This window comes from Choloepus didactylus, chromosome 13, assembly GCF_015220235.1.
Source record: "Choloepus didactylus isolate mChoDid1 chromosome 13, mChoDid1.pri, whole genome shotgun sequence".
Taxonomy (NCBI): Eukaryota; Metazoa; Chordata; class Mammalia; order Pilosa; family Megalonychidae; genus Choloepus; species Choloepus didactylus.
The window spans coordinates 93,679,522-93,694,939 of record NC_051319.1 but is presented as its reverse complement, the minus strand read 5'-3'; the positions used below and the strand labels follow the sequence as shown (position 1 = coordinate 93,694,939).

The 15,418-nt window shown below is 44.5% G+C and overlaps 1 protein-coding gene across 3 annotated transcripts in view; it reads left to right on the top strand.

Annotated features, from left to right (window-relative positions):
• SH3TC2 (SH3 domain and tetratricopeptide repeats 2) overlaps positions 1-15,418 on the top strand; it is a 67,541-nt gene that overhangs the window by 25,810 nt on the left and 26,313 nt on the right. For all 3 annotated transcript variants that reach the window (XM_037801659.1, XM_037801658.1, XM_037801660.1), the window contains exons 7-12: positions 623-696; positions 2,818-3,013; positions 10,434-10,567; positions 13,253-13,294; positions 13,420-15,117; positions 15,225-15,405. In XM_037801659.1, the coding sequence (XP_037657587.1) occupies positions 623-696; positions 2,818-3,013; positions 10,434-10,567; positions 13,253-13,294; positions 13,420-15,117; positions 15,225-15,405 (2,325 nt within the window). The remainder of the gene's footprint in view (positions 1-622; positions 697-2,817; positions 3,014-10,433; positions 10,568-13,252; positions 13,295-13,419; positions 15,118-15,224; positions 15,406-15,418) is intronic.

Below are 15,418 nucleotides of genomic sequence, written 5' to 3'. Positions count from 1 at the left end.
CTTTTGTTGTTTTAGTAAGGTTTGCACAATTTAATGAAATTGTAGGCAACTCTTAATTTGAAATGGACATTGCACCTAAGAGGAAATATACTGCTTGACCTCCAATGTAGCATTTTCTCAAAATACAGACTGGGACCACCTGCCTCAGAATTACCTGGGGTTTCATTACAAGTTCAAACCTCTAGCTCTCCTCAGACGCATTGAGGCAGACCCTCTCAATCTGCATGTAAAATAAGCTCCCCAAGTGAATTTTTTTTCCGCATTGAAGTTTGAGAATCCCTGCTGTAAGCTATTGTAAACTCAAACATTTAGAGTGAAGAGAAACATTACACCAGGCGGTGGACCTGTGTGTGGCTCTGGTAGAATGTAAAGGGATTGTTTGTTAGCTGTTTAACTGATACACTAATTTCAGTCAGGAAACATCCCAGGCCTGCTTCTCTCCTTTTTGCGGTGTCAGGTACATAGTTATCGTAAGAGTAATAGCAATAATACTTACCACCCTTCTACTATCATCATCATTATCATCATCGTCATCATCACCATCATCATTTAATAGTCTATTCTTCTCATTTTTCTAATGTTTTGAAATCCATGTTTGCAAACCCCATATTTCCATTGGCAGATGGTTCCTAAAGAATTATCCAGGAAGCTGTGGCCTTCCCAGGAAGAGGGCTTGGACAGGCCCCTATCAGATCGGTATGTTGAAAACAGTATTGTTAGGGAGATAATGTTGTCCTGCCTCCTAATTTTACCTGCAGGTTTGGAGTCAATTGGTGTGAACTTCTGTCCCAACTCTGCTACTGACGTGATTTAGAGAAGTCCACATGGGTTTCCTTGTTTGTGAAATGCGGTTGACTGTGCTCTCGGTCCAGGGCTGTCATACAGATGCCTTCAGGGGCAGGCAGAATGCACAGATGAGTGGAGTGGCCTGGATGGAAGATGTTAGGGAATGGCAGGGGAGTAGGGATTTAAAGATATCCAGGGGGTTGGGGTGGGGGGAGAGGAAGCGCTGTGTGGGCCAAATTAAACATTTTGTGAGCCAAACACGGCTCTCAGGCTGTTTGTTGTCAATCTCTGATCAACATGTTTTCTAATTTCCCTTAGAGTTTTGTGAATGTAACCTTGAACTTCGGAAGAGTAAGATTATGTATTAGTATGGGTACACGTACACACACACATCTGTAAGTATGTGTGTATCCACTGAATAATGAACGCCAATATTTTCTGGGCATCTAGAATATGCATTCCTTTCGTCTTCAGTCTTAGAGTCCCCAATCCCATCCCCGGCATAGCACAAAGTGCAATTTTCCAAATTCTAAGCCCGAATGATGCTTTTAACAATAAAGAAATACAGGGACTTACAGCATCCAGCCATTAGATCTAACCAATAATTGACTATAAACTAGATTTTTAGCTTTCCAAGCCAGTGTAGTTAGGAACATGGGCTTTGGAGTCAGCCTGCTCTGGGTTTGAATTCTGGTGACACAACTTAAAACCAGTGTGACTGTGGCCAAGTCACATGCTCTCATTAAGCCACTGCATCCTAATCTTATAAAATGATATAATAAAACCCATTTCAAATGTTGTCATGAGAATGAAACAAAATGGTATCTGTGAATCACTTAGTACAGTCTCTTTCACATTGTAAATGTTTAACATGTGGTGGGTAGCTCCTGCTAACCCACAAAGCATTGGGAATTTCTGACCTTGAAGATGCAAACAAAACAACCATGATGAAAATCATTAGGAAATACAAGTCAGTAGCTTTGCAGAGGAGCTAAGCAAATATGGAAGCTGAGATACATGAAAGTCGATATCTCAACCAGAGAAGGTCTAGGGAAAGAGGAGTTTACCAGCAGTTGGAAGACTTAAATTCTAGACCAGTTCTGTCATACGTAAGGTTCTTAGACAAATCCCATACACTCTCTGTGTCTCTATTTTCTAATCTTTAAAAGGAGATTCTGCTAGTTGCCCTGCCGGCCTTTGGGGCTCTTGGGAAGATCTGAGAAAATGAATACAAATGTACTTTGTAAACTGGACAGTACAATGCTCATAAAGTGTGTCATTATTAGATCCTTGTTAGGCAACTTAACAAACTAAGCAATTGCCATAGTCAGGAGGTGAGTCTCCCCAGCCCTCTGGGTCATTACCTCCCACCAGTGGTAATGAGGCTAACATTTATTGAGTGTTGGCTACATACCCAGCACTGCTCACTATCTCTTTGTCTCTTCCTAATGTTTATTAAGAGACGGGTGTTCTTATTATACCCATTTTACAGCAGGGAAACTGAGAGTCATAGTGGTCAAAAGGACAAAGAAGGAGAGGTAGGGATCCAGTGTGATGGGGCCCACATGCTGGTCTGTGTGTGGATCAGTGCCATCAAGATGAAGTGTTCACATGACAGCAGCAAAATCAAACACCCTAGGACAACGGAGTGACTTTACCATAAGCTAAGATTATTCCATTTTAAGGTACTCTGAGATTACCTTTCCTACATTCCTTAAAATATCTTTCCTTTTTTCTTAACCATTTAATAACATTATAAAACATCCTCATATCCTGCAAGTAAAATTTCTTTGCTTTTATAAAAAAGACTGTGAAAATGGATGAGAGCCCATTAGTTTGAATGTCTTAGTTTAGCAACATGAAAAATCAGTTTCCTGTATCATTCCTGCTAATTTTTTTTTTTTTTGGAAATTTTATTGGTCCTTGAAATTCCAAAGTCTGGGAACCCCTCATCTCATATTACTTTGGAATGTAGCAGAGCACTCAGCTATTAGGCCTTACTTGTCTGCACTGTGTGTTATTTCCCCACAGGCAGAGGAAAGTGTAAGGCCTTGAAGGATTATGAAAGGGAAGAAAAGGATGAATTGAGTTTCCACCAGGGAGAAAGCATCGAGATCATCGGCTTTGTTATACCTGGGCTTCAGTGGTTCCTTGGGAAGTCGATGACCTCAGGAGAAGTGGGCTTTGTGCCCACCAGGAACATAGATCCTGATTCTTATTCTCCAATGTGAGTATGGCAGAGAGGCCCTCTGGGATGTCCTGGAGCTGGGCTGCCTTCCCAGTGGCTCCTTCCTTCTTTGAGCAGATTTGCTGATGAGCTTCACAGCTTACCTGGTAACATGGAGTCAGAGAAGCACATTCTGACAACTGAGGTTGACACAGAAAGTGATAGGAAGGAGAGAGAATGAGTCTGTTCAGTTCATCTCAACAGATGGTCATGGAGATGTTACTCTGTACAAGGAAAGAAGCATGACCCCCAAACAAAGGACCCACTGCTAGGCACTGAGGGGGTGGGTTGGTACTTGTATCCTGCCACTCACCCTATTTCAACGAAGGCTCCCCAATGAGGGAAGTGTGCACACAGGGTCCAAGGAATGACCAGTTTGGTGAATGGAGATTCCCCATTCTGTAGGTCTGTCTGCTAATAGCTTAATTTGTGATGACCTCATCAGCCAGTATGATAAAGTCCATGTTTCAACTCTTTTCTGCCTTGAACCCGGAAAGGCTGATTCTGAGGTGGCAACTCGATCCACCTGACCAATCGGCAGCAGATGGCCAGCCTGCTCCACCCACCCTGCATGGAAGGGGCAGAGCTCCGGAGTGTCACCTGTCTCCATGAGGGATGGGGGGCAGGGTGGGGAGACTTCCACAGGCAGATGGGGAATGGTAGAAAGCCTGGGTCCAGGAAGTACAAGAGGAAAATGGAGTTGGTCCCTACTCTTGAGGTACCATAGCCCTAGGAAATGTGGGCCAAGAATGCCTAAGGCTTTGAACAGTCTGGTTGGAATTCCTTCTCTCCTGAGGAAGAGCCAGTGAGGAGAGTGGACCAATGGGCAGAAGCTTAGTTCATTCATGGGGAGGGTAGAGAGAAAACCATTTTCACTATTTGCTGAGACAGAAATGTGGGGACTAAATAACTAAACAAGGAAGACCACTCACTGTTGCTCCTGGAGAGGTACAGAGTGCTATGGAAATTTACAAGAAGGAAAAGGTTATCAAGAAAGCCTTCATGAAAAAGGTAGTATTTGATTAAGACTTGCATGATGTAAAATATTTCACGGATGTCTGTAGGGAAAGGAAGGCACAGGTAAGAAAGTGAAGGGAACACTCAAGAAATGACTCATGTCAGCTGGGAAGGAGGTTACCAGGAGGACGCTGGTGTTGCAAAGACTTGGCAGGGCCATGATGTAGAAGCCAGGAATGCTTGTGACAGGGGCCTGCCCTTAACTTGAAGGAGAATGGGAAGCCACTGAATGTCTCTGAGTGGGGGTGACAGATGACATCCCTGGAACTTTTCTCCAGGAAGCTAAACCTGGCTCTGGGTGGGGTATGCATTGGCAAGGGAGAACCTGGAGGCAGGAGTCTATTGAGAAAGCTGAGACCTGCTCTAAGGAAGGGGTGGTGGGACTGGAGAAGAGAGGGCACTGCTGAGGTGCACTCAAAGGGATTTAAAGAAACTGGGAGCTTTACAGATATGGATACTTGGGTCCTTTCCCCAGAGATTCTGCCTTAACTGGTCTGCATGGGGCCTGGGTGGTGACAATTATAAAAGCTCTCCAGGTGATGCTCGTGTGCAGGTGGGCGAGGACCACTTCTAAACCACCCTCCTCATTTTACCACAGGGGGAATGAGGACCCGAGGAGTGCAGGGCTGGACTCCAGGCCTTGGGTAGGAACCCCAGATGCCTGGCATTAAATCCAGGGTTCTGTTTCAATGCTACAGTTCTGCAGCTGATGTCCTGGTGAAAGGGAGAGAGAATAAAGAGAATGTAAGATAGGGCTGGTGGGGAAGAACCTTGGAGGGTACCTTCATTACAGGGCAGAGGAAGACAAAGAATGTCACAAAGGAGGTAGAGGAGCAGCCCACAGAGAGGAAGGAGTAAGTCATGGGGGAGGGAGGTGGGGGAGGGTTAACGCTTGGAGGCCTCTGAGAAGGGGCGCAGAGCAGACTGGGGTAGGGCCTTTGGGACTGCCCAGTGGGAGGGCACTGGTCACTGGGGGGCAGCGTTGCTTAGCAGTCACGAGTTCTGGAGCCAGACTGCCTGAAGGGCATTTTAGGGTCTGCGGAATACATTATGTGTCTCCATTAGCTTACCAGATGTGTGACTTTGAGCAAGTTAATTTACCTCGCTATTTCTCAATTTTCTCATCTATAAAATGTGGACGGTATTAGCAATTACCTAACAGGATTGTCATGAGTTTAAATGAGGTAATACCTATAAAGCACTTAGAATGGAGCCCAGCACTGTGTGTATGATGTCAGTGTGTGTTAGCTATTGTTGTTCTTGTTCCTGGTTGTAGTGGTAATCCTTGAGAGGCAGTTTCACGGGATTAAAGGTGTCAGATTTTGTAAATTATATTTGGACTTCTGTACCTCACACCTTGCTCCGAATGGCAATTAAATTAATTTAATCATCGCATTTTAGCTGGCTCATTTGTCGGGGAAGCACTCTCATGCTGCAGAACACCATCCCTGTACCATGGTAGGTGGCATGAGCTTTTCTCCTTAATTCCAGTGTCCTTTGTTGGCCCACACCCAGTCACCTGTGGGACCCAAAATACCAGAGATCACACATTCAGCAGGGAAGGGGAAAGTGAGCCTGGAAACAGGGAGGGGTGGCAGAAGGAGAGAGGAGAGGGGACTGCTCCTTGTATACCCCTCAGAACACTCTGCATTACAGATATCCTTGAACCACAGCAATCTAGGGGTAGATTTTGAGCCCAGAGGAATGACAGTCAAAGAGCCTGGACACAAGCAGCAGCTGGAAGCTGAAGTCTCCGATCATCCCCGTGTGCGCTGATGGTGGTCTGGCCACTGGGTGTCGCTCTTAGTCTACGTTCCCTTGGCATCGGCTTTCTGAAGATGGTCTCAGCATTCCCCGTCTCCATCCTCTCCTGATAGGTCCCTCCCTGTGCTCTGCTGATATGTTGCCCCTAGAAGGTTTTTTCTTTTTCTTTTTAACCAAATCAGCAGTATATTGGGAGTGAAATTTCTCAGAAGACATTTTCTGAACCAGATTTAGCCTCTGACCCATAGGAAAGGGATCCGGCTTGTCCAGGGAAGCAAATACCCAGGCTTCCTTTTTTTTTATGGCACCAATTTCAACACTAGCTACCTAGTTTCACAGCAACAGCACCTAGAAAACCAGTTCTTAAGACTAATGGCAGATTTACTGCCCTAATAGATGTAGCATTTGGGGTTGGCCAGAGTGACTTGAGGGGTTGTTTCAGAGCTTTCAAGGGTGAGAGAACACCATACCCTTGTTTTGTTATGTTAACATTTAAAATATTCAATGTGTTTGTGTTGTGTGCGTGTTTTAAGGAAAAACAGGTTTTAATAAAATTGAGGCCCCCTCTTTACACTTTCGTGTTTATATCCCCCAATCCCCATTCCCTCTTTAGATGTAAACTCTTATCTGAAATTTTTATGCATCTTTCTGGTCCTAATTCTGATACATTTAAAAATAGGTATTTGTTCATAAACAAAAAATACTGTGGTTTTGTATATTAAAAAAATTATATATATATAAATGTTTCTTCTGCAGGTGGCTTTTATCCAACATCGTGAATTTAGAATTTGTGTTGATATAGACACAATTCATTTTAATAAACTGTTATTTAAAGGACATTTATATACTTAAATGGATAAATTAAAAAATAAGCAAGATTAAAAAATGAACACAGTCAAAACCAGAGAACATAATGTAAAAGAAAAGCTAGTATTTCATAGTATTAAAATTAAAATCAAATTTTGTGACATCCCTCTTCTCTTTTTCATATCATTTATCTGTATCTTCTTTATAATTCCATTTCTTTTGGCATCTATTTTTGCTGATTAGAATTTTGCTGTCAGTCTCACAGCCATTTCTTTGCAGGTCATTTTTTAGTCACTTTTTTTTCCCACTAGTTGTTTTTTTTTTAAAGATTTACTCATAATTGATGTTTTGTAATTATACCATGATATATCTGGATGTGACACATTATACTATATATTTATAGAAAATTGTTGTTTATTTCTTCATAAAGTATACCTGTTGATAGTTATTTCAGTAGACACCTATGAGTTGTAAATACTCTTTGTCCTCAGTCCTTGTTTGTCTTAAAACATGCTTAAGTTACATTCTGGACTGATAATTTAGCTAGGTATAGAATAATATCTTTCAAAGTATAGAGGGAAAAAAGAACTATTAATATGAAAGTGCAAATCAGTTTTACTAGGAGTTTGTCTATTTTGTTTTTGTCTTTGCAGCGAACTAATTTTTGCCTTTGTTGACCATCCTTATTTGTTTCTTTGTTTTCTATTTCATTACTTTCAACATTTATATTGATTATTTTCTCCTACTTTGTTTTCATTTCATTAACTTATGTTCTTCTCTTTTATGTTTAATTCTTTCATCTCATAAAATTGAACAGTTAAATAAAATAGATAATTGAATCCATAAAGAAGGATTAGGAGAAAAAGAAAACCTGAAAAGACCTATGACTTCTAAAGGAATGGAAACCATGTTAAAATTATTATATTATTTTATTTTGCTCAGGACTTGGTGTGTTTCTTCAATCTGAAGACTCATGTCTTTCTTCAATTTTGGAAAATTCTCATTCTCCCTTTGAATATTGCCTCTCTCATTCTTTTTAGTCTCTCCTTCGGAATTCCTATTTGAGGTATGTTGGACTTATTCTATCCTCCATCTTGCTTAAACAATTCATTTATATTTTTCATCTTTTAGTTATTCTGGATGATTTCTTCAGAACTATTTTCTGTTTCACTAATTCTCTGGTGCTGTGACTAAATTTGCTGTTTAATCCATCCACATGTACCACTTAATTTCCATGCTTTTCTTTATATTTCTAGAATTTGTATTTTGTTCTTTTTCACATATGCCTGTTTTCTCTCAACAATGTTCCAACCTTTTGTTGTAGCTTTTATTCATTCTTTCTATCTTTTCATCATTTTAACCATGCTTATTATAAATTACCTTTAAAATTTTGCTATTTCTAGTTCTTGTGGTGATAATTGACCTATAAGTGCATCTGCTGTCTCTCTTTCTTGGTAGTTCATTCTTTTGTTTGGTTTGTATTTTTCTTATGTGAACTGATTTTCAACATTTTTAAAGATGGTCTTTCCATGAGTCCTGGATTTAGCATCTCTGCAGGGTACTTTTTGCATTTGCTTCTCCTGGATTCTTAGGGATTCAATGGTCCCAGATCAGTTTTTTAATGTTAAGTTCTCTGATTGTGGGACCTACACAGTGCAGTGTAAATTCAGATTCCACACCTTCCAATGTGCAAGCCTGGGTGTTTGCTTTTTATTCAAGGACTAAGACAGAGGGAAAGGTAGTAAGAAGCTTTCCAATCTGCTCTTTATGGAAGTAGCAGCCCTTCCAGACTTTAGGCTTTATGTAGGAAGGTCAATTCAGGTCCCTTGTTTCCGTAGGCTCAAGGTCACAACCCCTGTCCAAGGTGGGCATTGTAAGGCCAACCCTAGCTTGGAGGACCAGTATCCCAGCTGAGAACCCTCAGGGTCCCTGGACCATGCGCTCCCACTTTGGCTTTGGTGTCTGCTTTTGTTTCTGGCTCCTACGGATTTTCCTTTCTTTCTTTGGAGTATTTATTTAAATCTTTATCTTTGTTACATTTTATCTAGGATTTGTACATGTGTATGAGGGAGAGTGGTCCCATGTGGAGCACCTCAGGCTGATGTGCTGCCACAGGTCCTGCTGCTCTCCTTCCAACTCTGCTTCCATCCTAGGGCAGCCCTAATATAGTCTTCCAGGCTTCTTAGACCCCCTCCATCTACCTGGACCTCAGGACATCAGTGGATCAGCTGTCAATGGGCACAGAGGAGGAAGACCTCAGTTTTGGTCTCAGTTTTACCACTTTCTAGATATGCAGTCCTAAGAGTCACCGAATCTTTCTGAACCTGTTTTTTCATCTATAAACAGGGGGGAAATACCTGCATCATAGGGTTGTTATGACGAGTAAATGAAATAGTGAATTCAGAAATGTTTTGTAAAATTTAAGAGTTCTACAAAAATTTAGAATCATATATTATTTTTTGATTCCTAACTGAGAATTTAGCTGTAGATTTCACTTACAAGTTCTTTTGAGGATAGATGTGCTCAGGCTGCTGGGGAGAATCCAGGGATCAGGCCAAAGGCCCCGGGGTTCAGTACAGTCTGGTGGGAAGAGCCTTGGGCCAGATCTCAGAATACTTGGCTCCAGTGCTTGTTCTGCCACTAATTAATGGTGTGACCTTGAGTAGTTCATTAAAGCTGCTAGTTTTCTGATCACTGGCTTCCAAACTGTGTTTATCTAAGTCCAGGGATAAAGGATAAGGGACAGGAATATAGCATTCTTACCACAGACTCTCCCTCAACTCTGCTTTTAAGTGGAGAAATTCTTCTTTTGTCTTGCCACACCACTTATAAACTGAGGAACGCTGAGAACGGACTTTGTTTTTCTGTGCCTCAGTTTCCTCATCTGTAAAAAGGAGTTAAGCACAGTTACTGCCACATAGGGCAATTGCAAGGATGAAATGAGATAAAAATGTCTAATTCATAATAAGTCCTCAAAAAGTATTAGCTGTCATTAACTCTTCCACACTAGTTTTAGCTTCCACGGTATTTTTTTTTTTTTATAAAAGGGTTCTGATGTAAAAAAAATAAACCCTTTATTTAGAGCTGAAAGGGATCTTAAAAATTATTCAGATATATAATGGACTGAATATTTTCTAAGGCACTTCCGGTTTGCAAATTCTTTAATTCTGTGACATGTGTCTAGTAGACAAATTAGTTTTAACAATTAGTTTATAAGACAGAGTGAGTCTCAAGATCTCTATTGTTTAAAATCATTTTCTTCCAGCCCCTGCCCTCCTTCCACCCTCTTCCCATCTCTTGCGATTCTATTCCTCTCTCAGTGGTACTTAATGCTGTTGTTCTGTCATGGACTCAGATCTCAACAATTGTGAAAGTTTCCTTCTGACCATAGTCGTAGTTTCTTCATTGTTCCTCTAGGTTGTGTGAACCATCCCTAGGTTTTTCCTAAAATAACTGAAGGACAAAGAAATTTATGTTAATGGTCCCTTTCTAGCCTTTACATTTAGGGCAAGCAATTAAAAATGGGTACCACGTTTCTCACAGAATGGATAAGGGTTAAGAGAAGGGGCTTTGTTTCTTTTTGAGAGATGGGGTTCTAATGGGAGGGGTACTCAGCAACAGCACAGCCCACTTCCCCAGGTTTGAGATGGTAAAATAGTTCTTCCCAGTGCAAACACATTATATAAATGCAAGATGCAGAGTCAGATTTCAGCTATGGACAAAATGGGCTGGTGGCTTCTCTATGCCCTTCACTGTTCTAATGTGGAGGGCAGAAGGGGTTATGTCTGGAAACTTGAACTGATCTGTCCCCATGTCTTTTACCACTCTGCAGGAGCAAGAACTCTGCCTTTTTCAGCGATGAGGAAAGATGCTCTCTGCAGGTCCTGGGAAGTGAGACGAAAGCAGAGTCTGTCAGCTTTGTCCACACGCTTGCTCATACTGACATAACATATGTCTACCGGCTTAGTGAGTGTTTGTTCCCAAGACCTGTTTGAAAATCCAGCCTCCCCAGAATTAGGTCTCTAACCAGGAATGGAATACCTATAAATTCTAATCCCATCAATGAACTTGGGGCTATGGCCACTATTCAGTTGAAGACCTAGATCAAATCTGATTAGTACTTTAGGTTGCAGACAATTCTGGGATTAGATGGAACACGTTGCCTGGAAACCATGAGATATAATGAAACCAACTCAGCTATCCTATGGGTGTTGTGCTGTATTGGGCCTCTATCCTAATCACTGAGAAGACAAACTTCCTGGGTTGAAGTGTGTCTAGGTTCCCACTGACAAACGTGGGGCTGTAAAATGTTGTAGCTGGAAAGGCCCTAAGAAATGATTTCTCCCCTCATTTTGCAAATTGGGAAACTGAGGTCCAAGTCAATTAGTGCCTGAGACAGGATAAGAACTGAGTTGTCCTAGCATCTAGTGAGGACAGTCTCCATTTCACCTTACCGCCTCCAGCACAAAATGATGTTGGACTGTTGGGTGTGTTAGCATTTGGCTGGTGAGCTGCTGCATTGCCTAGCACAGTTTTCAGCAATGTCTGAATGAATGAATGAATGAATGAACATTATTGCTTTCCTTTCTTTGGGTAGGACCTACTGTTCTTTATCAGGAAGTTCATTTATCCATTGCAGATGGATTGAGGAAGGGTCATGTTTCTCTTGACCCTTCAGTGATGGTGATGCTGGGTCCATCCCTGTGTGGCCAGATTGAATGGACCACATTTTATGGTTACAGCTGGAGATTCTGCAGAGACCCTCAAGCCGGCCCCAGGGGCACAAGTGGGACTTGGGAACTTTTGCCATCCATAAGGATCATTTATAATGCTCCCAGGCATCATCCCAAGTCCCGGTAGATCTTTCTTGCCACAAGTAGGTCACACTACTCCACCAGGCTGAGCCAGGAAACTGAAGCTGGAGGTGCTCTCTGGTAGGAAGGAGTGGAGGCAAAAAATCAAGGACTACTCAGAGTATGACTTGGGGGACAGGGGATGGTGGCAGACCTGGATTAAAGGTACTTGTTAACTGTTGATCCAATGGTTAGGATAGATCCAGGAGGGGTCCCAGGCAGCAGGAGGTGGGTACATGAAGCCTGTGGCTGCTTATCAAAAGGACAGGAGTGCAACTTTGCTGGCTACAGGCTGCACCTTATGGTTGTGCAGACTAGTTCTGGCACCAAAGCAACCAGCAGAGTATTTTTGGTGAATTCCAGCTCCCCCTGCTAGCCAAGGCCTCTGTAATTCTCCCTCCAGAAGGACACACCTTTTTGTAACTTGAACATCATTTGTGCTCCTGGTGGCCCTGTCTGGGGTCCCATGCTGCCTGGAGAGAAATGACTTCAGTGAGACTGGCATGTGTTCCACGACATTGGTGAGGTTGGGGTGGATGAACAACTGTCCAGAGCTAAACTCTGTAGCTCTTCTGTCTTTGGTTGTGGGACCTTCTCTCCTTTGGGGTCGCAGGTCTTGAGTTTTACAATGACATTCACAGAAGCCCTCCTCAGAGGAGCTTGATTTGGTTCTCAAAGTTCACTGGAGACTTCAGAGTGGGGGTGCAGGCAGCTGCTGCTTCTCTGCTCAGAAGGGGTAGAATCTTCTCTCTAGCAGCCCCTGACCTGGGCCTGGGCTCCCCAGTGGAGTATGAATGTGCCTTTACCCCCATAGCCCCTTGTGACTGCTTTGGCCAAGAGCATTGACTTCTTAGCTGCCAAACCCAGGGTGTCTTTTGGTTCCCATACAGCCTTGTTTCACTTTTGTGACATTAGGTGACTGCATTGTAAGGCCTCCACCTGGACCTCTGTAACTCTGTGGCTCCTTATGCCTTTTCAGCTTGCTGATGTTCCTCAGGCTCATTAACAAATCCCTACCTGGCCTGCTTTGCTTTTCCTTCCACTGGAGGTCACAAATCTGTATTTCCAAGTCTCAACTTTTCTCCTTGGCTACAGACCTATTTCATTCTCTGCCTAGAGCTCTTGCAAGTTCCTCAAACTCAAAATATCTAAAACTGTACTTGAGTGTCCCTTCTCCCCCACTTCATTCCACTCCATTACTTTGGAGAACAAAACTAGGACCCTCAGATGCACCTTTGCTTTCTTTGCTTCACTGTTCACATCTGGTCACTCAACCTGTTGGTTTTAAGAAACAAAGTGTCGGGCACACTGTGCATGCTAAGTTGGGTGGATGAATGAGGAATGCGTGGAGGATGGAAGGAAAAAGGATGTGATACATATGGAAACATGAGGCAATACGATGGATCACAAAGTACACTGGACTCTGCTCTAAACTCACTGAGAGACGTGAGAGAGTCACCACACCTCACTGGCCTCTGGAAGCCATCATCCCCCCAGTACTTGTATCTCTTAATGTAGAGCTTGTGTTTACAGCTTGTCTCCTCTGACTCTGGAATTCATTTCTATCTCAGTCCCCAGCTGTAGAATGAGTGGGTTAAACAAGATGATGTTCAGGTCGCTGCAGCTCTTAAACTGATGATGAAGGGGAGAATTCTGCCCAGTTCCCTAAAGATGACCGATGGTCTCAAACTTACACACAGAATCTCCTAAGGGGCCACTGGTCTGGGGTACACCTGGAGACATATGCATGGTGGCCCATTCTGAGGTAACGCCAAGTTTGTCCTTCATCTTCACTCAGGTGGATTTGAATCCATCCAGAATCTTCCAAAGGAGCTGAATGGTGAGTTGAGATCATGCTGAACTTGACCTCTAATTCTTCAGGACAGACCTCCTGTCCTCTGGCCAAGAATGCACCATCTTATTTTCAAGTGTTTAGAGTTGCTCACCTCTGCCTGTCCCTTACAGCACCCCAGCCCGAAGGCTTCAAGGAGGCCAGGCATGGTGGGACCTGGGAGGAGCATCAGGCCGTGGGCTCCAGACAGTCCACCAGCTCCGAGGGCTCCAGCCTGGAGGAGGAGCTCCTCTCAGCTGCCTCAGACAGCTATCACCTGCCGGAGCCTGATGACCTCGATGACCCAGAACTGTTCATGGACCTAAACACTGGTCAGGAGGATGAGGAGGCTGAGAACTTTGCCACCATATTGGCTTTTCTGGATCATGAGGGTTACACCGACCACTTTAAGAGCCTCTATGATTTCTCCTTCTCTTTTCTCACTTCTTCCTTTTACAGCTTTTCTGAGGAAGATGAGCTTGTGGCCTACCTGGAGGCCTCAAGGAAGTGGGCCAAGCGGAGCCACATGACTTGGGCCCATGTCCGGCTCTGCTTCCTCCTGGGCCGGCTGAGTGTCAGGAAGGTCAAACTCTCTCAGGCCAGGGTGTACTTTGAGGAGGCCATCCACATTCTCAATGGAGCATTTGAGGACCTGCCCTTGGCAGCTTCTCTGTACACCAACTTGGCTGCCATCTACCTGAGGCAGAGGCTGAGGCCCAAAAGCTCCACCCTGCTGGAAAAGGCAGGCACCCTGTTGGCCTGCATGCCTGACCGCGAGTCCAGCACCAAGAACGAGCTAGATGTGGTGGCCTACGTGCTGCGCCAGGGCATTGTGGTGGGCAGTGGCCCCCTGGAGGCCAGAGCCTGCTTTCTGGCCATCCGATTGCTCCTAAGTCTGGGCCGGCATGAGGAGGTCCTGCCCTTTGCCGAGCGACTACAGCTCCTCTCTGGACATGCTCCCGCGTCAGATGCTGTGACCACTATCTTGAGTTTTCTGTACGATAAGAAATATCTCCCACACCTTGTAGTGGCCTCTGTCCAGCAATGTGGTACCCAGAGTGCCCCAGGGATGTCTTTTCCCATTTGGCAGGTCCACCTGGTCCTCCAGAACACTGCCAAGCTCCTTGGCGTTCCCTCCCCAAGCTGGGAGGAAGTTTCCGCCCTGGCCTGTCCAACACTCAGGCAGGCGCTAGCTGCCTGTGAGGAACAGGCAGACTGGAGCACCCAGAGGGTCTTGTGTCTCATCCTGTCCAAAATGTACCTCCAGCATAGGTCTCCTGATGGTGCCATCTACTACCTGAGCCAAGCCTTGGTGCTAGGGCAGCTGCTGAGTGAGCAGGAAGCCTTTGAGTCTTCTCTCTGCCTGGCCTGGGCCTACCTCTTAGCCAGCCAGGCGAAGAAGGCTTTGGACATCCTTGAGCCACTGTTATGCTCCCTGAAGGAGATAGAGAGTATCACCCAAAAGGGAGTAGTCCATAACCTCCTGGGGCTTGCACTTCAAGGTGAAGGCTGGGTGAACAGGGCAGCCAAGAGCTACCTCTGGGCCCTGAACAGAGCTCGTGAGATGGGGGATGTGCGTAACCAGGCGGTGACTATGGCCAATCTCGGTCACCTGACCCTTAGGTCCCGGGCTCAGCAGCCAGCCCGGGACTATCTCCTGCAGGCTGTCCATCTCTATGCCGAACTGCAGGCCAGCAAGGAGACAGACATGGAATTAGTGCAGGTGCTTCTCTGGTTGGCCCAAGTCCAAGTGTGTGGACGCCAGCTGGCCAATGGCCGCCTTTGTTATGAGATGGCGTTGCTGTTTGGCTTAAGGCATCGACACCTAAAGAGTGAGTATGTCTTGGGCTGCTGGGAAGCTTTAGAGAAAAGGGTTAGAAGATGTTTTGCCAATGTCCTATCTCAAGTCATCTCATTCCTCTCCCTGCTTTGTGTTCAGGTCAGCTTGAGGTTACCAAATCCCTCTGCCATTTCTACAGCTCTGTGTCCCCAAACCCTGAGGCATGCATCACTTACCATGAACACTGGCTGGCCCTAGCTCAGCAACTCAGGGACCGGGAGATGGAGGGGAGACTGCTGGAGTCCCTCGGGCAGCTCTATCGAAACCTAAACACGGCCAGGTGAGTCAGGGTG